Here is a 21,127-nt window from a genome sequence, read left to right on the forward strand (position 1 = left end):
GTGCTGAATGTTAACCGTTCGGTCTCCACTAGGTACGATACATTATGCCTCCTAAGTCCGAATTAAGCGTTCAGCTTTAGCCGTGATTAACTATAGGACTTATGAGTTTGAAAGAGATTATTTTCCATGTAGTGAGGAACTCGCTTTCCATGTAAATATAAACCAAGAAGGATTTACCTTTCCGCCTTCGACATCTTAATGATACAAATGTTAATGATGATCTCACCATGTTATGCTGATGATGTAGGGTCTATCACGTAAACGTGTTCGTACAGTAATCCGACACACACAAAAAATAGATAAAAAGTTAATATAGAAGCAGCACTTTTCTTTGAGCGGCATGAATTTATGAAGTATAACGTCTACATGTTAAGTTTGTTATATACAAGATCTTCGCATGCAGTTAACAAAAATATTAACTGTACTGACGTGAAAGAAAATATTGACATTGATGCAGTTGTTACATATTCCAGATCACGTAACAGTGAAAGCCTCATTGTATCATAAGGATTTACTCATGGGTTTTAAACTAAAACAATGAGGATATAGTGATAACAATGCATCAATAATTGTCATGAAATTAATATTTCCCTTTTGATATCCACTTTCATCAACCTTTAATTTGGATTTTTTTAATCTAATTTGATATCCAATTTCATCAAACACAATTACTTAATTATTTAAATTAATTATAATGTATTAAGCAATATAATTAAACTTTCACCCCTTATCAACGTTAGAGACTCTTATGGTATAGTGAGCATCGAATGACTCTAGGTTTGCATCACATAAATAGAGCAAATATTCATTTAGTAATGAGAATCTTCTAATAAAATTTTAAGAAACAAAAAAAAAATATACAAACACAAATATAAAAAAAAATTATGAAAATCTCCATATAAAAAGAATACTGAAAGTTGCGCCGCAATTTATCGAGAAAGAGGGATTTACCTACACATAGAAAAGCAAACGATAAATATTGGACTTGATGATGTTTAAAGGACATATTTTTCACCCTAAGTCCTCTTTGTGCCAATAGAGATCCTAGATAGTAAAGAGAGGAAAAATCTAGATGATGACTCGATCAGAGAATGATAGAAAAATGTCTCCAGTAATCCTTTTTGTTCTTTTTTTATATATACATGAGTTGCTCTTTGATTTTTTTTATTATATGAATTAAAGCTTTTATTTCCCGTCTTTTGTTACCTAAACATAAAAGACCAAATTAGAGTAATGAAAATATCCTTTTTTTTTAAAGAACGTGCCATTGTAATAATGTAAAATTTATTTTATTAAAGATAGTAAAAATTAAAATTCATATTTAAAATGTCTAAATTACGCTATTATATATAGTGAAGAAGCATATGAAAGGGCCACACATGACATTACGTGTACACGTTGATGGAACAACACTACAATCAGAATAATTGTATTCGATGGGAAATTTATCCACTTCTATATGCACACATATCAATCAATTAAGGAATATATCCTCTTTCGAAATGATAAAGACCCCAACATACATGCATAAATCCACGGTTGCCACGTACACCCCCATTCAAATTTCCCTAAATTTTAAATTATTGTTATGCATGGATGCTCATATCATCACCCTCTACGTAACTCAGAATCCTCATTTCCCACAATCATTGCAGTTAAAACATATCCAAAAGCATTAACACATTGCATTTAGTTCACAACTCTCAAACGTAAGAACCAACCAAACATACATTATATGCACTTTCAGTAAAAGTAATCTTTAAAAAAAAACATTTGATCGCCACCTTCTTTTAGAACTTTTAAATTTGTTTCAAACATATGAATCAATGGATACGTAGAATAAAAAAACATACATGACTTATAAATTTGTTATACTTAATAAACTTATTATCATTCACAGTACGTGTACAATAATTTATCAGTGGAAGAAGCATGAACAAAGAACTTGATATCAGTATATATATATATATATATATATATATATATATATATATATATATATATATATATATATATGAGTGAAACAATGCACCCAAACTGAAGATTATATAGAAGAGCAGAGTCTCTAGATATTATTGAGTAGAATGAAGGTTGAAAAAGCCGCAGGAGTAAAAAGAAGAAGGTTTATAATACAATTAAAGCAGCGTTTGTGAGAAGGTGTGTGCATTAGGGTAGAATGTATTTGTATGAGGTTAATGTTCTAGAGCCATAGAGCACCAGCATCTCTGAGCATTTTCTTGAGTGAGCCATTGAGGTGAAGGGTCATGACAGTGTTGGCTGAACCGACAAACTTGCCACCAACGAAGACAGCAGGGACAGAAGGGTTGCAGCCGAGTCTCATGAGAGCCCATTCCATTTCCTTCCCTCTTGTGTCTTCATCAAGTTCATAGATTGCAGGGCCCACACCCTGCTCGTAAAACAGCCTCTTTATTGCATGGCTCATCCCGCACGAACTCTTGCTGAAGATCACCACTGCCTTTTGTGATGCCAACTTTGTTATGCGTTCCATTTTTTAATGTGGTTGGATTAGGGTTTGGTTTGGTTTTGTACATGTGAGGAGTCAGGACATATATAGTGGTTGAGATTCTAAAGTAGGAGATATATAGCTAGGTAGGGGTGAAAATATTGAAGGTTCTTGCATGAGTTGATGCTGAAAATATCCTTGATTTGAGAGGGACTTGTGTGGTGTCTCAGTTGCCCTAGCTACTTGTGTTACAAAGAATCTACTAGGCCATCGAGATAAGCCAAACACTGTCGGAAATGGGACCACCAAAATTAGAGAAAGAGAATTATCTCCTTCATGTCCATGAAAACACTGCTCATTACGTGCCTTTTCTGGTGCGTCAAGAATGTCAACTTTAATTGGGACAAATTTTATGTATATTTTTTACAACAACACCTCTTCAACCAAGGTTTCATTTTTTAAATAATTAAACTAAACTTATTAATAAAAAATTAACCCATTCAAAAGTAATAAATTTACTTGCTTGAATATCGGTTTTGAACAATTTTTTTATGGTCATGTGATAGTTCAGATCTTGTTAGCTTTATAATATTTTCGATTTAATATAACATAAAAGATCTAAAAGGTGACATCATTTTGTTATATCTTTAAAGTTAAGCAATATATAATAGTTTGGAATACGTTAAGAATCTCTTTATTAGTAGGGTAATACGTACCACGTGGGATGAGCATGGAGGTTGACACGTGGCGGATAGGATATAGTTCTATCCTTGAGTTGGGGTGTATGAATATATATATGTCATAAGTAATAGAGACGTATAAGTAGAAGAGATTATGAAGAGAAAAATTGAAGTTGCATAAGGGAAGAATTTGGAAAAGGGTGGATCTTAAAATAGGAACCTTTTTTTGTGTAAAATTATAAGAGTAATGGTTGAGTAATATATTTTTACAAGGTAAAATAGTTATAAAAAATAATTTTTTAATTTTTTTAAAAAGAAAATAAAATAAAAAAATAAGAAAAAATAATATCACCTGTAAAAATTTTATTTATGTCAAAATATCACAATTTGTAGTTGTTTTACGTTAAATTGCAAGTGGGAGGTGAAACATTATTGAAGTGTTTTGAACGTATACTTTTAAATTAATTATCGTTTTAATGTATACATTTTATTATATTTTATAATATTAATGGTCGCGTTTTATTCGTGATAATTGACTATGTTGAATTTTAATTATTTCGTTATTATTTTTACTAACAAAACATCGCAATAATGGACAATTTTCAAGAAACCAAATTACAACAATTGGCAAAAGAATTTAAATTCTCATTCCATATTAGTAAAAGAAACATCTGAAATAATAGTAAAAATAGATTATTTAACTTTTATAAATTAAATCAAGATAGTTATAACTTAATAAATACCATTATTATTGAAATGTAAGAATGTGAAATTATTGTGGAGCTTTCTTAATTAACCTTTAGAAGTGCTAAGGAATCGATTTAAATTGTTAAAAGTAGAAACGTATAGTGTGAGATGCGCCTGTAGCTCAGTGGATAGAGCGTCTGTTTCCTAAGCAGAAAGTCGTAGGTTCGACCCCTACCTGGCGCGGGCTTTTCTTTTTTGTTAGTTTTTCAAAATGTACATTTTCAATTCATGGGCTGGTTACAAAGTTGGGCTTTTGTGTCGTTCATGTGTATGCCAACTCCCAAGTTTTATTTTTTACATCTATTTAATATTATTTTTTAATTTCTATTTTTTTCTACAAATATAAAAGTTAATTTTTCAAACAATTATTTTACTCCTAAAAGTATAATCTCAAAAATTACTTATCTTGATGTCAAAAAATCGAAGATGGTCAATCTTGTATAAGACTGTGATGTAAAATTTTTCCAACGCCTAATTAAGAAAAAAAATATATACTTATTTTTTTACGTAAAAAACCAAATTGTATTAGTGATGGAACTCTGTTTAAAATTGTTCGAAAGCCGTATAAAATACGTCGAAAAATAAAATAACAATCACAAAGGAATACGATAATCAGAGATTAAGAACTTAAACAAAGATTTACGTACGTGGTATATGAATAGGTTATGTGCACGTGTTAAATACTTAATTATATATCAATGACCACAATTAGTAGACAAACACTGTTTATAGAAACACTTGAATATATAGTAGAAGTCCTCTTTTTGATATGATTTACAATTTTTTTAAATAATAATTTTAAATAGTGACGGTGTAAAAAATATTTATGTACATATTAATACAAAATAATAGAGATGAAAATGTATAGGTTAAGAAGAAGACAAATATTAATGGTTATGGGAATCAAAGGGCAATAAGGCTATCTTAATAAAATCTGGGAATATGTTTCTTTATAATAATAGGGAATAAATAATAGTAATAAATGCGAAAAGTCCCTGATAGAATCGTTTTTTTTAATATATATGTGTACTTACCCTAATTTGTGATGCCAGGATCCGCCATTTTTCTTTTTCAATTCTTTCCAGCTTCTATGTAAAGCTAACATTCTCCACCAACTCTTCCTCAATTAAATCATTTTAATAAACTAAACACTTTAAATTATTTCAAATACACAAGCTAATGAAAATTTAATTTTCTGCCATTTTGTGTTTTCCTACTTTTTATGGTCCAATTTTTGCTTTCAAATTTATAGAATCTACCATTGAAACCAATACAAAAACCATTATACAGAATAAATTTTCGATAATAGATTGAATCAATATTAAAAAAACACGGTTTATAAAGTAAAAAATCTAAATTTATCGGTTAAAAAGTATTATTTTTAATTCTGAGTATCATTTATATATATATATATATATATAATTTAAATATTAATATTTTTTAAAATAATTCGTCTTTATATTGTGAATTCAAATGTTATTATAAGTTTTATAAATTTGAAAAATTTTCATAAATAGAAAATATATTAGTGAAATATTTAAGAATAATTCTTATATTTTATTCGTTTAAGTCGATTATTAAAACAAATTATCAGTTTTTATATAATTGGATTTGTTAAGAGATATGAACTAAAGTTATAAAATATATATATATATATATATATATATATATATATATATATATCACTTTCAATATAAAATTATAAAATAATAAAAGATTAAAAATACGTTTTTAATTTCTAAATTTAGATAAAAAAAATTAGAATTTTTATTTTTGTTTAAAATTTTGATATATTTTAATTTTTAAACATAAAAAATAATATAATTTTTTTAATCAATAATGTTAATTTTTGTTGTTAAATAATATTGACATTTGACCTAATTACACAAGTTATTATATTCTAACTCAAATACTAACCTAAAACAATGTTTAATATGTAAAAAATAAATTAACGTTTAAAATGTTATATTTATTTAATTTTAAAATTTATACACAAAATAATGTGTCAAAGTTTAGTATATAAACAAATTCAAATTTCACGTATAATTATAAAAATTAAAAACATATTTAATCCAATAATAAATTTTGCAGTTCTATTCCGTATTATTATTATTTTAACATTTTTTTTATTTCTAAAGTTAAATTCATGCCTATACTTTTGGTTTAGAAAGTTAACCCAATTTTTTCTTTTTAAGAAAACGTATTTGGATTAGTCAAAATTTTTGTGTGAGGAAAGTTTTAATAAGATTTTGAAAAGAAAAATTTGAAAGTTGGTGCGCTTTAGCTATAGTTGGTGGGTCTAGTTGTGGCAGCAAGACGTGGTATGAATCCATAAACAAACGCATCAAAAGTATATATGAAATTCTCTCGTGAACATTAGTGCTCCCACCCTATGGATTCGTTTAGCCAAAACCAAAAGAGGGTTCCAACATAAAGACACCTACCTTTAAATTTATCCGATTTTTCTAGAGAGCACAACCCAACTATTAATAATAGTACTATCAAAATCCCAACTATTAATAATAGTACTATCAAAATAGATTGTAACTCGTGAGTCAATCCAGTCTATCACGGATTTGAGTTGAGTTTAAAAAAAATGTAACTTTTTTATGTTGATTAGTTTTCAACCTAGCTCACTTAGAATTCGATTTATCCGAATTGAACCTATGGTAAGATAGGTTGACTCAACAACCCACCTAATTTAATTTAATTATTTATTATTTTATATTTCAATATTTTTAGTTAATATATATTTTTTATTATGTTGTAGATGGAGATAAAAAAAATGTTTCAAGAGAGAAAAATATTATAGATTTATCTATTCAAGACTCTAATATTATAAATGGACAAATGATAAAAAATTATCAATATTAAAAATTTATTTGTTCGTCTTTTGTGTTTGTTTTTGGATTTTGTGCTTGTTTTTGGATTACAATTAGATTATATAATATTTTTATTTTATTTTGAATTGTCTTTGGAGTTTAACCTCGTTTTAGAGTAAAATTTATTTAGATTTGAATTAAAAAAATTATAATTTTTTTTAGTTAAAAAAAATTATAATTTTTTTTATTTAAAAAAAAAATTATAATTAAGTGAGCGAATGAGTCAATCTGTGTAACTCACCAACCCGTGATGGGTCTAGCCGGGTTTGAACTTTTTCAACTCGCTAATATGTGAACCAGGTTGGATTGACTCACTAAGTGACTAATCCGTGGTAGACCGGATCAGGTCAAATCGGATTACCTGATTTGATAGCTCTAATTCATACCAACAACATTAAGCCAATTATTTTTTCTTAATCACCATAATCATGTAATTAAATCTACTCCTACCAGTATATATGCCATTAATGAGAATGATAATTTTTCTGTCTAATGTAGTTTTAAATATTATCATGTTATGGCAATTTAAATATTGGATTTTTGTTAGTTAGAACTTGCGATGATCCGTCATTATAGTCATATTTCCCTTTCTAGAATTGGATGCGAATCTTAATAGAAAGAAAGAGGTCCAATGGGATAAATTCAACTTACTTTTCATGGCAGCAGATGCTTCCAACACAACAAAGCAGATTACAAAAGTTATATAATGTAAAAAACATTTACATTCTAACTACACTTAGATCAATTCTTACAAAGCTAATTTCTCTTATGTAACACTATTCCTTATTCCCCAGTTGTTTACATGATTTATGAGAGGGATGTGCACGCACAGTTTTTTTTCTTCTTTTTTGCCGTACCAAGCGCAAGGATACTCCGTTTTTTTTCCGTATGCATGCATAGATATGGATTCGTTAGAACGAAAAGCAAATTGGATAAGTCACTTTCAGACAAATGATCCAACAAAATTAAGAAACCGACCCAAATATCTAATGGAACATTCTCCTCCTTTCTCTTCACCCACTCTCTCTTTCTCTTTCTTTCTCCTGACTACTGTCTTTTTCTTTTCTTATCACATTATTAACTATGAATTTATTATTAATTCTATCCATAAATCTAAGTCTCATATAAATAGAAATAAGAAAATAAAATAATATACAAATGGGAAGACTTATCCAATAGTTCTTCTATTCATAAACTTAACAAATTATAGTATCAAAGACAAATTTACTAGTATAAAAATTGCGTATAACGTTAAATATTTTGGGTTTTTAACGGCGAATTAGCGAATACCGTTATATCAGGAGACGTTAAATTTAGGTCGAATTTAAAAAATCGACGTTAACGTCGAAGAGACGTTAAATTTAGGTCGAATTTAAAAAATCGACGTTAACGTCGAAGAGACGTTAAATTTAGGTCGAATTTAAAAAATTCGACGTTAACGTCGAATTCTGTTCGACGTTAATCAAATTTTTTTGTTTTTTTTTAATTAATTGTGATTCTTTTTTACAACTCTACGAAGACCTAAAAAGCAAAAAGAACAAAAAAAACAACAAATTTAAGTTTTTGGTATTTTATAAAGCATGAACTATGAACGTGTAGTGTAGTATCAACAACAAACAATAATAACCAACAAGTTCAATCAAAAAACAACAAACAAATTCAACTAACAAGTAAGTTATTCAAAACGAAAATGAAAACTAACCTTCAAAAGGTGGGTTCGTCGAAATAAAGTTTCTTCACACTGAGAGAGAAAGCAGAAAACGCCATGAAGGACAAGAGCACGAAAATAATCAGTTAAAACAAACAAAAATCATACATAAAATAATTAATTAATATGCATTTGTATCAAATGAAAGAAAGATTACATGTGATGTTCGTCAAACTTCGTTCGAGAAAAGTTTGAGAATTCGCGCGCTAAAATAAAAGAAATGAATTTTGAATCTCCTGCTCAAATTTTTATTAAATTCACTAACCTTTTGACGTCGAATTTAAAAGTCATTCGACGTTTTATATCTTTTTACGTCGAATTACAATTTTAAAGGACGTTTAATAAATGCATTTATTTATAAAAATGTTACCGCTCATTTTTAACTCAGTAGTTAAACGTTGAACGCGTGACGTTATACGTTGTTTTTGTACTATTGATTAGGCTTAGACACTTTACAAGGGACTTACCCTTGAGCCAAGCCATAATTTAAAATTTATTTTAGTGGAATGTGTTGTTTGTTCTGGTTTCACGGGGACCAAAATTAGAGCCTAATGTCTATTCCCACGAAAGCAACCGTACCATGTCCTCAACCTCCTATATAAGCAAACCCCATTTGGCTCTAGATGATGCACACAAGATATCAAAACCTCAAGTACCTCTCCTTGACATTTGCTAGGTTTCCCTAAGCATTTTCTGCATTCAAAAGTTTCGGCAGCATTGTTTCCATCCTTGGTTAATCCTTGAGACTACATTTGTGAACTTGAGCTAGCAGCATAATGGATAAGGTGGTACAGATGGTATCAGAGAAGCCAGTGGTGATCTTCAGCAGGAGTTCCTGCTGTATGTGCCACACCATCAAAACCCTTTTCAGTGACTTTGGAGTGAATCCAAATGTTCATGAACTTGATGAGATACCTAGAGGGAAAGACATTGAGCAAGCTCTTTTAAGGCTAGGGTGCAATCCCTCTGTGCCTGCTGTCTTCATTGATGGTAAGCTTGTTGGTGGAACAAATGAAGTCATGAGCCTTCACCTAAACCGGACCTTAATCCCAATGCTTAGGAACGCAGGTGCTCTTTGGGTTTGATACTTCACTATTAACCTTTGTCATCAGCCACTCAAAATCTGTTTTGGTTACATGTATAATTATGGTGAAGTTATATGTAAGGCCGGCCAGATCCATTATAGGATTATGTATATTAGTACAACAGAGTTTATGTATGTGCTGCTAATTTGTAATAAATAATAAGGCTAATTAACTCGACTGGTAAAGGTGTCATTTAATTAGCCTTTTTTGTATTGAATGTAGCTTTCTGTTTAGCTAATTATAATAAACTTTGCATATGATATGAATTTTTACAGCTTGTTTAATAATCATGCTACAGTGAATTGTGTAGCTTTCCAGCATTTTCACAAAATTGATTTCAGAACAAGACAGAAATTAAAAGTTAAAAAATAGAAAAAAAGGGGAAGGTGCAGAAATGTGTTTGACTATTTTCTACAACAATCATTGGATTCAAAATAAAATAACAGAAGAAATGGGATGACACAAATGGAAAAAAATAATCTATTGGTGTGAACATTGAGCAAAATCCTTCCTCCAAGCTCTCTTTTTTCATCTTTTTCATATCAGAAAAAGAAATCAACGGAATTTCTCTTTACCTTTGGGAAGTGGCACATTCTAAGACTAGAAACATAGACCATGTGATAAGGCATTAAGGCAACAAAGGTTGTCTTGTTCTTTCACATAGTTGGTGAGTGACAATCACAGAATGGGAATAAATCTATCAGTACAAGAAGTGAGTGCGAAATGTCAGTAACATGGTTCCTCTGTCACATCAAATAGTTATATGCCGAAGTTAGAAAAAAGACAAGGTAGAGGAAAACTAATTGAGCATATCATCAAGTTAAAGAGCCTCTTAAGTCTTTCAGATTAAGGAAAAGTGGTTATATTCTAGAGAAAAAATGTACTCAGGATAGGTCCATTATGGAGTTGGACCCCCTCCAACACTATCTGTTTCCCGGAATTATATTATATATGTATAATAAAACGATATGAAAGAATATGTAATCCAGTATTATTCTCCGTGTGAGACAGATGAAAATGAAAAGCACTAACGTTAGAGATAAAATTGGTATGCAAAAGTCATAATCATATTTAACAAATGAATAACTGTGTCACTTTTGTACAACTTTTATCTAATATTATTTTAAAATACATTCATCTCAGAAGTCAAGGTTGACAAGTATTTTATATTCCAGCTGGGCCTGTGCAAGTGTCACAAATTTGGATACCCTCCTCATGATAAATGAAAATTGTCAATAACATTTTCTTGACAGTGAACACATTTCTCAAATGATTTTACCAGCCTCGATAATGCTGCTTTATTACGTCCTGTTGCTTCAGTAGAAAAAGTTACAAAACATCTGGTGTCATATGAGTACTTCTCCCTACATCTCACCCATTTCATACTCACCTTCTATTAGACTTATTTACCCTTCATCTATTAAATTGTGTATATAAGCACTGTATGCACTCCTTCACTGATCATTTCTTCAGTGATAAGTTGTTCTTTGTAAAAAGCTTGTGTTCTCAAGTGTCATGGTAATACATTATTGTGATCTGAATGTTAATAATAGCCATGTTGTGTGGTTTGTGAAGGAGAAAGGCAAGAAAAGATGGTGAAAGATTGTAAATATCCTTAATCGGTGTTCGAACTGCGGTTAAGAGAACATCGACGTTCGAACGTCAGTTAGATTTTACCGCACTTCAAAATTCGACCAGTCTAAACCGAATTTCAAAATTCGATTAATGTTTGACACACTACAAACTGTTGTTTTTAGCGCACCTCAAATTGCGCTCGGATATGTTTTTGTGTTAAGTTATTTTTTTAATGTTTTATTTAGTTTTAGTTAATTTTGTTTTTTGATATATATTATGTTGTTTTTTATTTGTTTAATATTTTTATGTTTTTCATTTGTTTAATATTTTTATATGTTTATTTAAATTGTAATATTTATTTGTTAATCAATATGTTTTTATTTTTGTTTTATTTTGTTTTTGAAAATTTAATAAAGAAATATAAGTTTTGAAATAAACAAAAAATATTTAAAAGAATTTCAAAATACGAAACAAATTAAAAATATTCAAATTAAAAAATATTAAATATTAATAAAATTACTAATTAAAAAATTAAGAAAAAAAATAAAAAGTATAAAAATTCATAAATAAATACATAATAAATAATATTTAAAGAATTTTAAATTATAAAAAAAACAACAAATTAAAAATAAATTAACAAACAAATCAAAAAGTCAAAAAATACAACAAATAATTAAATAATAATTCATATTAAAATAAATAAAATATATCAATAAATAATTACAGATTAAAAAGTCAAACAAATATAAATTTTGAAATAAACAAAAAATATTTAAAAAATATTACAAAATACGAAACAAATAAATAAAATTTCAAATTGAAAAATATCAAATATTAAAAAAATTACAAATTAATAAAAATTAAGAAATAAATTCAAAAGTATAAAAAAACCATAATTCGAAATGTGACAACACTAAACCGGTGTTGGAATTGCGGCTACATCCAAAACAAAGAGTAAAGTAACAATTAGTTGTAGTGAAAAAGAATATGAAGTACGTTCATGGAGAAAAATGAAATGCGTAGGGGTGTAAGACTTTTTTGTCTCATGGTTAAAGGATTCATCTGACAAGGGTAAAAATGAAAATTAAATAAAAGTTAAAGGTGCAGAATGATATATGTGAGGTGTAGGAAGAATCCCTCGTGTCATATACGATCAATCTCAGGTACAGAAATCATCATCATCAGTGTTCACTTTAAATAATCTTTCATACTCTTCAATTTCCTTTCTTATTATTCAAATTTTTTAATCGATCCTCTATACCGGTTAATAATACTCTAATATTTAATTTAGTATGATATTCAATCAATTTAACAATTAATACTATAATAAATACATTATAAAAGTTTCAATAACCATACATTTAATTTTTATATGTAAGTTTTTTTAGATTTTTGATTAGTGTTAGTTTAATCATAATCCAATTTTACTAAACTTAATTAATGTATCGTATCATGTTGCATATCAATGTAATGACCAAAAAAATGCATAATTTTTAATAAAACCAAAAAAATATAATAATCAATTCTTTTACATTTGTATTGTTTGTAATTAACAAACTATATACAAGACAAAAACTTGTCTTTTATTTATTTGGGTATGTTTGATGCTCCTCTTATCTAATATTACTCATTAAATGGAACCTATACATTAATTTATTTGAAGTTTGGTTAACGAATAACCTCACCCTCTAATTTATTTGGAAAATGTATTATGTTAGCATGTACATTTTTATAACATTTCTCTGAAACTTAAGACAAATATTATGAACTTTTGGATGAGATTCTCAGCTAAGATGAGATAAAACTAAAACTAAAAATAAAATTAAAATGAACTTCTTTATAAATTTAAACTAACTGTATATAAGCTAACTGGTAGAATATTTATTATATGACTGTAAAAAATGTTTTTAATTTATACATAAATTAATTATAATTAATGAAGACAAATTTAATCTATTAAAGAGTTTGCTTCAAGTTTTTAAATAGTCTTATATATTATGAGGCTAATATGGGTGAGACCAATTGTATCAATTTATAACAACAACAAAAACTGCTTTATTTTCGTACAAAGACAGGTTCAATCATAGAAGATGAACAAAAATTAAATGATGTCACAAACAGCAAATAACGACCACTTTTGTGCTGTTGGTGAACCTGAACATAGAAAATACCATGAAACATATTAAAGAGGAGAAGAAGAAGGGGAAAAGTGATTGATCAGACTCAATCACCGGTGATGATGATCAATCACAATCTCAAAGACAAATGCTTCATTGTGTGTTTGTGACTGTCTCTTAACTTAGGGTCACTACCCTTACCCACAGGGTACACACGTGGGGTGTCATACACGCCATCTTTTACCTCATTCTTCTCCCACACAAGTTTCAGGAAGGAACACACCTATGCATGCATTCAGTCAACCATCACTGATGCACACTGGACCCCACCCTATCTTTTTTTTTTAAACACTCAACATTTTCTTCCAATTACTTAAAAATAAATATCCCACTTGAATCGAACGAAGATATCTAATTTTCTACTGATTAAAAATATCAGTTTTTAATCTCATAAACAAAAATGTTATGTTTTTTTATGAGAAAGAGTTTTACTTCTCGTATCTTTAGAGCAGCACTATTTAGAAAAAGCAAGAGAATCTTTTTCTGCAAAAAATCATATGAAAAACCAGTTTTACATATTGTAATAAACATATTTTCTTAACTACAATTCTGAAATTTTCAATCAATAAATAACAGTTATTTAAATTTATTTATATTTTTATCTATCATTCATCAATATTTATTTAACTAATATGAATGTAATACTTGGATGGTAGAAAATTTGACAATATTCTCTTTCACCGTTGTCAAGTGCTGATGCTAACATGTGCCTTCTCTCCCTCTCTGTTAATAAGTTAATGTATATCCTCTCTTTCACCGCTGCCACCTCATCCACATTGCTTAGTTTGATGTTGTTGTGGGGATTTTCTTCATTCATTGTCGGTGAGCTTTCTAGCCATGACACTGAGGATTGTTGTGTTATTGTTTTCTTTGATTTGCCCTTGTGAGTGTGGACTTTGAATTTTCCAAGCTGGTTACGGGTTTTCTAACTGATGGGCAAGAGAAAAGGAGCGATCTTGATTTGCATTCTGTTTAGGGAAAATGTTTCTTTGACTTTGATGATAATGTGGTCATCCTTTTTGGAGTTTTGGTGCTGTTTTCAACATGTTTCTTGCTTCACTCAGATTTCGACACTGCTTTGAGCTTCGAAGAACAAAATGTTCGGCTTCTCTCGTAGGCATATGAAACTTGGCAGGTGAAAATATTTCTTTTACCTTTTGTCCTTTCTAATTTGAAATTTCTTTTCATGCAGCCGGAGGTGGTGAGGTAGCACTAGTTCTTTAAGGGTAAGGGTATATTTGGGGAAACAACTAAATTAAGTGCTTATTGAATAAGTATATGTAAGTGTTTATCTACAGGTTGTTTCTATGATCAAAGAGAGAACAAGGTTAAACCATTTTCATATTTGTTTCAAAGGTTATATTCAAGAGTTTATTAATGTTTTACAAGTGTTTATGTCATAGAATGAGTTCAAAAAAATTGAAAATAAACTCTTTCAAATGTACCCGTATTGATGTTTTATTGATTTTTTTATTATTGTGTTGTCTCAGTAGATTGAAGGTCCAGCTTTCTGACACTCCCCAGGGAACTAGAAGCCCAATCAGGCATCACCAGAAGCGAAATGTAAACTCTAATGTCATATTTTCAGCTTCATTCCCTATGTGGGGTTGAATTTGTAACAATGAGGGTTTTCCACTGATAAAGCTTCTTATAGGGTGATGGAGTTGCAAGGACAAGTGGTCATTCTGAGGAAATTGACAGCCAGTTTTTGTCCGGTACAGCTGAGATGCATACTAGTACATCAGGGAGCTCAGAGAGCTGGATGGTGTTGTCAATTGCAGGGGAAAAGCCCGCTCCTAGATCTTATGTATGTAATTTTTGTGATTCGTATTATTTTTAATATTTGGTCCTGATCATTTTCTGGAAGTCTTATGACTTGTGTGCGGTTTTGGTTAAGACTTGATTATTATTCTTTGTGAATAGCATGCTGCTGCGGTAGTTGAGAATAAGATGGTAGTGGTTGGTGGTGAATCAGGGAGTGGATTGTTAGACGATGTGCAGGTAAGGGTACATTTCTTGTTTTGGAGTTGGAACACTTATGATGGGAACTGGGAACATTGTTCCTATTATATAAGCATCAATATTAACATTAGATAATTATTTGGTTCTTGGCTCATCACAGAAACTGAGATCTGGATACAATTCATTGTTATTGCCAGGTGCTAAATTTTGACAGATTTTTGTGGACCACCGCATCCTCTAAGCTTTACTTATCGCCTAGCAGTCTTCCACTAAAGATTCCTGCTTGCAAGGGGCATTGTTTGGTACTTTAATACATGGTTTTTACAACATATTCGCAGAGTGCTTACTTTAATCTATGGTTGCAACTTATTCCAGTCTCAACTTTCTTGTGTTTGATGATAATTTGATCAGGTTTCTTGGGGGAAAAAAGCACTCCTTATTGGAGGGAAAACAGACCCAGCAAGTGACAAAATTTCTGGTTCACCCTCTTCTTCTTCACATATGTAATAGCTTTGTCCTTGTTCATGTGGCAAAACTGTTCTAATTGTCAGTTTTGTTTTTTTAGTTTGGGTGTTTGATACAGAGACAGAGTGCTGGTCCCTCATGGAAGCAAAGGGAGACATACCGGTAGTCAATTTTCATATGATAAACTGCAATATTATGAATTTAAATGTTAGGGCATATGCTCTTGGATTGCAATTTTCATATCTTGCCCAATCATATTACTTAGAAAATCATATATCGTGGAAATCATTATATATGTATTAGTATTATTATGTCTAGGTTCAGTAAATAATTTACAGATAATTAACATAATTAAGAAATTGTCCATTGTATTTGTTATATTCATTTTTTTTTAATCTGGTGTAGTTGAATTACAGTTTCGACACACATACCTCTATTTTATCCCTCTCAATTAACTGAAAGTAAGTCTTTATCAAATTTTCTGGAAGACATGAGCTGAAACAGTTGCACACAAATAATCTAAGAACTAGGAACTAATTCTATAATGAAAAAAATAAACATTGCCTGATCTAATGTGTCATAATTGAGTTTCTTCTATTTGAATCTGTTTAGGCAGTACTGACCAATGTTTTGTTCTTGGTAGGTTGCTCGCAGCGGTCACACGGTTGTTATGGCTAACTCTGTTTTAATATTGTTTGGAGGAGAAGATGCCAAAAGGAGGAAACTGAATGATCTTCATATGTTTGATCTCAAGTCCTTGACATGGCTTCCACTTCACTACACGTAATTGTGATGATACTTTGTTATGATTGATTTTTGTTTTTTGCCAATTTCAAAAACTAAAGTTTCGAATTTCATGTGACTATCTGTTGATAAGGACTTGATTTAAATGTATAATTACTTTTAATAAGTAATGCTGTTATATCACTTATAGGGGAGCAGCACCTTGTCCAAGATTCAACCATGTGGCAGCTCTTTATGATGGTAAAATTCTATTTATATTTGGAGGAACATCAAAATCCAGGACCTTGAATGACTTGTATTCACTTGACTTTGAAACAGTGAGCTCTCTCTATATTTAGTGAAACTTTTTTATTCCTCAAGATGAAGACTAAATGCTCATTCATTGTTTAATGAATGGAAATATACGTTCTTTCAGATGGCATGGTCAAGAATAAAAATACGTGGTTTCCATCCATCTCCAAGAGCTGGTTGCTGTGGTGTATTATGTGGCACTAAATGGTATATTACAGGGGGTGGAAGCAAGAAAAAACGTATGCTTTCTAATGGAGGAAACAATTATGCATAATACTAGAGCATACTATTTATTTATATATTTTAAGCTTAACCTTTTACACTGCAGCATCAAAAAATTAATTTATCCATGAATTTACTGATTTGGTTCTTGGTTACTATGTTGCATTTGTTTTATTCCTATTATCTTTGTTACCAGTCATCATTTCATCTGTTAATTATAAGAACACGAGAATTTGAGATTTGGTCTCTACAAATATCTTCTTCTCTTCCTTTTTAAATTTCTAATTTTCTTTGCATATTTCAGGACACGGGGAGACTTTGGTATATGATGTTGTAAAAAGTGAGTGGTCTGTGGCAATTGGGTCACCTCCATCTTCTATTACGACCAACAAGGTTAGATTTTTAAAAATTTCCCTGCCCGGTTTGCCTGTAATATTCTGCTGCTACCTCGTATGGTTATCTCACTGCATTTATTGAAATTAATGCTTTTAATCATTTGGCGATTTTGATGAAATCTTTGGCTATAATTTAGTTTTGTATTTTTTTAATTAGATTTTTTCTCAACCTATAGGCTGTAAAGTCTATCAATTAGTTTACCATGTATCTTACATTTCCTGACTTTTTTTCTTCAATCTCCAGCAGTAGTTCCTTTTTTTTGTATGCTTGACTTTATACAGTATTAAACAAGCATGGTTTTTTATTTCTGTTATGATAGCAGGGTTTTAGCCTTGTACTCGTGCAACACAAGGATAAAAACTTCCTTGTTGCATTTGGGGGATCCAAAAAGGAGCCATCAAATCAGGTTTGACATAAATGCATAAAGTTGTGGTGTGAGTTAATTCTTATGGTACCTTTAACCTTTTTCTTGATTGTATTAGGTGGAAGTGTTGATTACAGAAAAAAATGAATCAATAAAGCGACCAACTTCGACCAAAGGTCAAAGATCTGAATTACTTGAAAAACATTCATTATCTGCTGGATTGGCTTCTCAACTTAAAAAGGAATCTTCCAAACATTTGATTGACTCTGTTGTGCGACAAAATCTTGCATCTGTAATTGAACACGGTTCTGAAAGGAAATCTCTGTCTGAAACCCTTCTTGAACAAGATTCCAATTCCCTCCCTACCAAGATCTCCCTTCGCAGGCAATTTGATCATCATGAAGAATACAATCCAGATGTCAGGATCGACAAACTTTCAGAAGATGAAAGTTCTTTCCCTCAGGTAAACACAAATTCCCATTATCTACCCTCTAAATATCTCTACATAGTTAAAGACAATGTAATCAGCTTCTTTTCTGATCCTGTCTCCCTGCTTCATTGCTGGGTTAGACCATGTCACTATGACACTGTCCTAGTCACTGCCATTCATTCAGTTGCATTGCATGTGCGGAAAATTAAGTTTTTGTTATCATTTTTGTTGAAAAGCCAAGGTGCTTATGTTGTCATCTCTACTAGGGTTCACTTGATGCATCTCTCACTCCTTTCCTATCATCACATTCACATATAAGTGTATTATTTTCAGTAGTCCATAAGGTCAGAACTATTTATTCTGATGTTAGGAATATGGTTGTATTAAATATCAGTAGCAATCATTCCAATCCCCATGCCAAGCCAATGACCTAATACTGTAATTTACTATACACTTCAGGCTGCGGATCATAGAACAAGTCAAAATGACCCTGGTAGTCAAATGAGATCAAGTGGCACCAAGACCAACATGGAGGAACAGTTCTCAGTATCTGGAAATTCAAATCAACAAAACCTCGCATTTGGAAACCTTTTGCTAGAAAGTGATGATGTGTCATTCCCAGAAAATGTTAAATCAGGATCACTGTCTGCTGCTTCAAGCATCCATCATCATTATGAAACTAAAATGTCTTCCCTAGTGAGAAAATTTGGCATTCTAGAGGGGCAATTGTCAGCTGCATTAGGGAGCAGAGAAGTTGCTGAGAAAAGTTTAGCATCTGCCTTTAAAAGCCGGCAGGAGATGGAAAAAAACTTATCTGACACACTGAAGGAGATGGAGTTGCTGAGAGAGAAACTGGCGAGTGCAGAGTTATCTCAAGAAGAAGCTAACAACCTTTCGAACTTGGTCCATGCTGACAATGTAAGGCTTGAGCATGATGTGGCTTTCCTCAAGGCTGTTTTTGATGACACTCAAAAGGTATATAAACCCTTCATTTGATGAAAGTACTTGCATTGCATATCTTTATAAAAACTTTGTTGACTTAGTAAAATCCTTTTAGTAGGAATTGCACTCAACCAGAGGGGTTCTTGCAGCAGAAAGAGCCAGGGCATTCCAATTACAGGTATATCCTAGGATTGATTACGAATATTAAGTCTTTGTTGTACGTTTTGGTAAACCATATAATTTTTGTTTTGTATGTCCAATTATGATGTTCAAATTGAGGTGCTGTTTGTGTTGGAATTTCTGTGCCATAAAAGTCTAGCATATATTTTCACTAGTAATTTTCATGTTCTCACCATACTTAACATCTATATTGTATGCATAGGTTGAAGTTTTCCATCTCAAACAGAGACTTCAATCAATAGAGAATCGAGCCCCTACTCCTAGGAAACCTTTTCACGTATAATGCTTTGCAAGGTCAAATGATGACATGCCTATGAACTTCAGCACAAATGATGAGACAATCCTTCTATATTATGTGGACACAATCTATCAGGGGAAGTGCAATTGGATGATGGCGTTGAAGACCTACAGAAAGACAAGCACATTTTATAGAACTTACCTTTTGGCTGAGAAAATTGGATCTGTAATGATGTTTTTTAACCACTGAGCTTCACCTTTCTTGATAAAGAGTTCATTAGTCCTAGTATAATTAAAACGTGGTCAAATAAATGATAATTAAATAAGTTGTTAATTTTCTTGTAACGTTCTAAATAATAAATTAACGTAAATTTTTAACAGATCAAGTTAAATAAAAATTAAAATTAGCATAAAAATGTAACTAATAGTATTTTAGAAAATAGAGTACTAATAGTTAGAAGCTAATTAAATTATCACTGCATTTAAGTTTTAGATTGAACAGAAAATAAATCTATTGGGATTGGTTCGGTAAGGAAGGGTTGGGTAGTTTGTACAATATCAGAATGAACAAGTTATAAATATCACTATCTGGATTGGATTGTTTATTTCTTTCCGCATATTCTATTCAATTCAACTTGAAAGTACTAATATATGCATGATTACATATATTAAGATAAGTTTCTTCATGAAACAAGGGTTGCAAATGATGAGAGGAACCCACATGCACATAAATTTGAGGTCAGAGAGATTTAAACAACCCCTTTTAAAATGACTAGTAATGATAGAACCTAACTTCTGTTGCCACTCATTTAAATTGTAGCACATTTTATTCTTTTACCTAACTATACATTAAAGAATAAAGAGAAAAGATTACACTAAAGAATAAAGAGAAAAACTTACATGGAACGTCATCTTTTGACTTGTGATCAAAACAATTAAAATGAACAGTTGTTTTACAGTGTTACAGAAAGTGAAAGTTGACTGTCTACAGTTTTCACTTGACTAACTTTTTAACAAATATATCATAGCTTTTACAAACATAAATAAGAAAATAAATTTTACAGCGGACATAAGGCAAGCTTCCAGCTGAGACATCTTTGGCCTTACAAAATGGAACTCAGCCACTTAGCCAATATCCGATCATCCTGGAGATGAAATTTCACCATCTAATCCTTACATTCCATATTTATACAGCCTTAGGGTATGAGATCCAACAGTATGAAATGCTTAGTTTTCTGATGTGAATACTTGCAGTAGTTAAGGCAAACCGAAGCCAAGCTTGTAATTGTAGGCCACCAGGGTAATTCTCACCCCACTGTTAATGAAGTCTCAACACTATTTCCAGGGTAATTCTCGTCTTGATATCCGTCGGCGTCTTCAACATCACTCACTGTCTTCATCTTCTTCCGTCTCGTCTTGATCTCCGTCGGCGTCTTCAACATCATTGTCTTCATCTTCTTCACACCCTACAAATGATGCAAAATATTAAATTTAACTTTGCTCAATTTTTCAACTTTATGTAATATTACCCTCATCAATTAAATTATAATTTTGGACTAGACCATGCATCTATTCC

At 30.7% G+C, this 21,127-nt stretch overlaps 3 protein-coding genes and 1 non-coding gene across 8 annotated transcripts; 3 read left to right on the top strand and 1 right to left on the bottom strand.

The window, feature by feature from the left end:
* Window positions 1-2,024: 2,024 nt before the first annotated feature.
* Window positions 2,025-2,526, bottom strand: LOC108342657 (monothiol glutaredoxin-S10). Its single transcript, XM_017580451.2, has one exon. The coding sequence runs from the start codon at window positions 2,507-2,509 to the stop codon at window positions 2,201-2,203; it is 309 nt and encodes a 102-aa protein (XP_017435940.1). The 5' UTR covers window positions 2,510-2,526; the 3' UTR covers window positions 2,025-2,200.
* A 1,475-nt stretch (window positions 2,527-4,001) lies between these two features.
* On the top strand, window positions 4,002-4,074 carry TRNAR-CCU (transfer RNA arginine (anticodon CCU)). The gene has a single exon. It is a non-coding gene; the product is annotated as a tRNA-Arg (tRNA).
* Window positions 4,075-9,098: 5,024 nt separating this feature from the next.
* LOC108342586 (monothiol glutaredoxin-S4) lies at window positions 9,099-9,745 on the top strand. The gene has a single exon (XM_017580378.2). It carries the CDS (start codon window positions 9,258-9,260, stop codon window positions 9,564-9,566), a length of 309 nt encoding a protein of 102 aa, XP_017435867.2. The 5' UTR covers window positions 9,099-9,257; the 3' UTR covers window positions 9,567-9,745.
* Window positions 9,746-14,001: 4,256 nt separating this feature from the next.
* LOC108343517 (acyl-CoA-binding domain-containing protein 6) lies at window positions 14,002-19,821 on the top strand. Of its 5 annotated transcripts, none has more exons than XR_001833498.2 (17): window positions 14,002-14,140; window positions 14,383-14,453; window positions 14,809-14,881; window positions 14,973-15,125; window positions 15,242-15,319; window positions 15,478-15,582; window positions 15,692-15,758; window positions 15,846-15,907; window positions 16,389-16,528; window positions 16,680-16,806; window positions 16,905-17,019; window positions 17,307-17,395; window positions 17,718-17,804; window positions 17,881-18,225; window positions 18,652-19,167; window positions 19,250-19,312; window positions 19,517-19,591. XR_001833498.2 is itself a non-coding variant. In XM_017581846.2 (17 exons), exons 2-17 carry the CDS (start codon window positions 14,416-14,418, stop codon window positions 19,595-19,597), a joined length of 2,136 nt encoding a protein of 711 aa, XP_017437335.1. In that variant the 5' UTR covers window positions 14,003-14,140; window positions 14,383-14,415; the 3' UTR covers window positions 19,598-19,821. The 5 variants fall into 5 exon arrangements, 4 of the variants coding, with proteins under 4 accessions (XP_017437335.1, XP_017437336.1, XP_017437337.1 ...); XM_017581846.2 differs by having other exon boundaries at window positions 14,003-14,140; window positions 19,253-19,312; window positions 19,517-19,821; XM_017581847.2 differs by having other exon boundaries at window positions 14,003-14,140; window positions 17,721-17,804; window positions 19,253-19,312; window positions 19,517-19,821.
* Window positions 19,822-21,127: the final 1,306 nt, after the last annotated feature.

This window comes from Vigna angularis, chromosome 6, assembly GCF_016808095.1.
Source record: "Vigna angularis cultivar LongXiaoDou No.4 chromosome 6, ASM1680809v1, whole genome shotgun sequence".
NCBI lineage: Eukaryota > Viridiplantae > Streptophyta > Magnoliopsida > Fabales > Fabaceae > Vigna > Vigna angularis.

Excerpts from the sequence above, each read along its gene's own strand:
- LOC108342657 (XM_017580451.2), bottom strand. The coding sequence starts at position 2,509 with ATGGAACGCATAACAAAGTTGGCATCACAAAAGGCAGTGGTGATCTTC.
- LOC108342586 (XM_017580378.2), top strand. The coding sequence starts at position 9,258 with ATGGATAAGGTGGTACAGATGGTATCAGAGAAGCCAGTGGTGATCTTC.
- LOC108343517 (XM_017581846.2), top strand. The coding sequence starts at position 14,416 with ATGTTCGGCTTCTCTCGTAGGCATATGAAACTTGGCAG. Across the intron at positions 18,226-18,651 it reads ATGAAAGTTCTTTCCCTCAG|GCTGCGGATCATAGAACAAG; the intron begins GTAAACACAAAT and ends TATACACTTCAG. Across the intron at positions 19,313-19,516 it reads CCAGGGCATTCCAATTACAG|GTTGAAGTTTTCCATCTCAA; the intron begins GTATATCCTAGG and ends TTGTATGCATAG.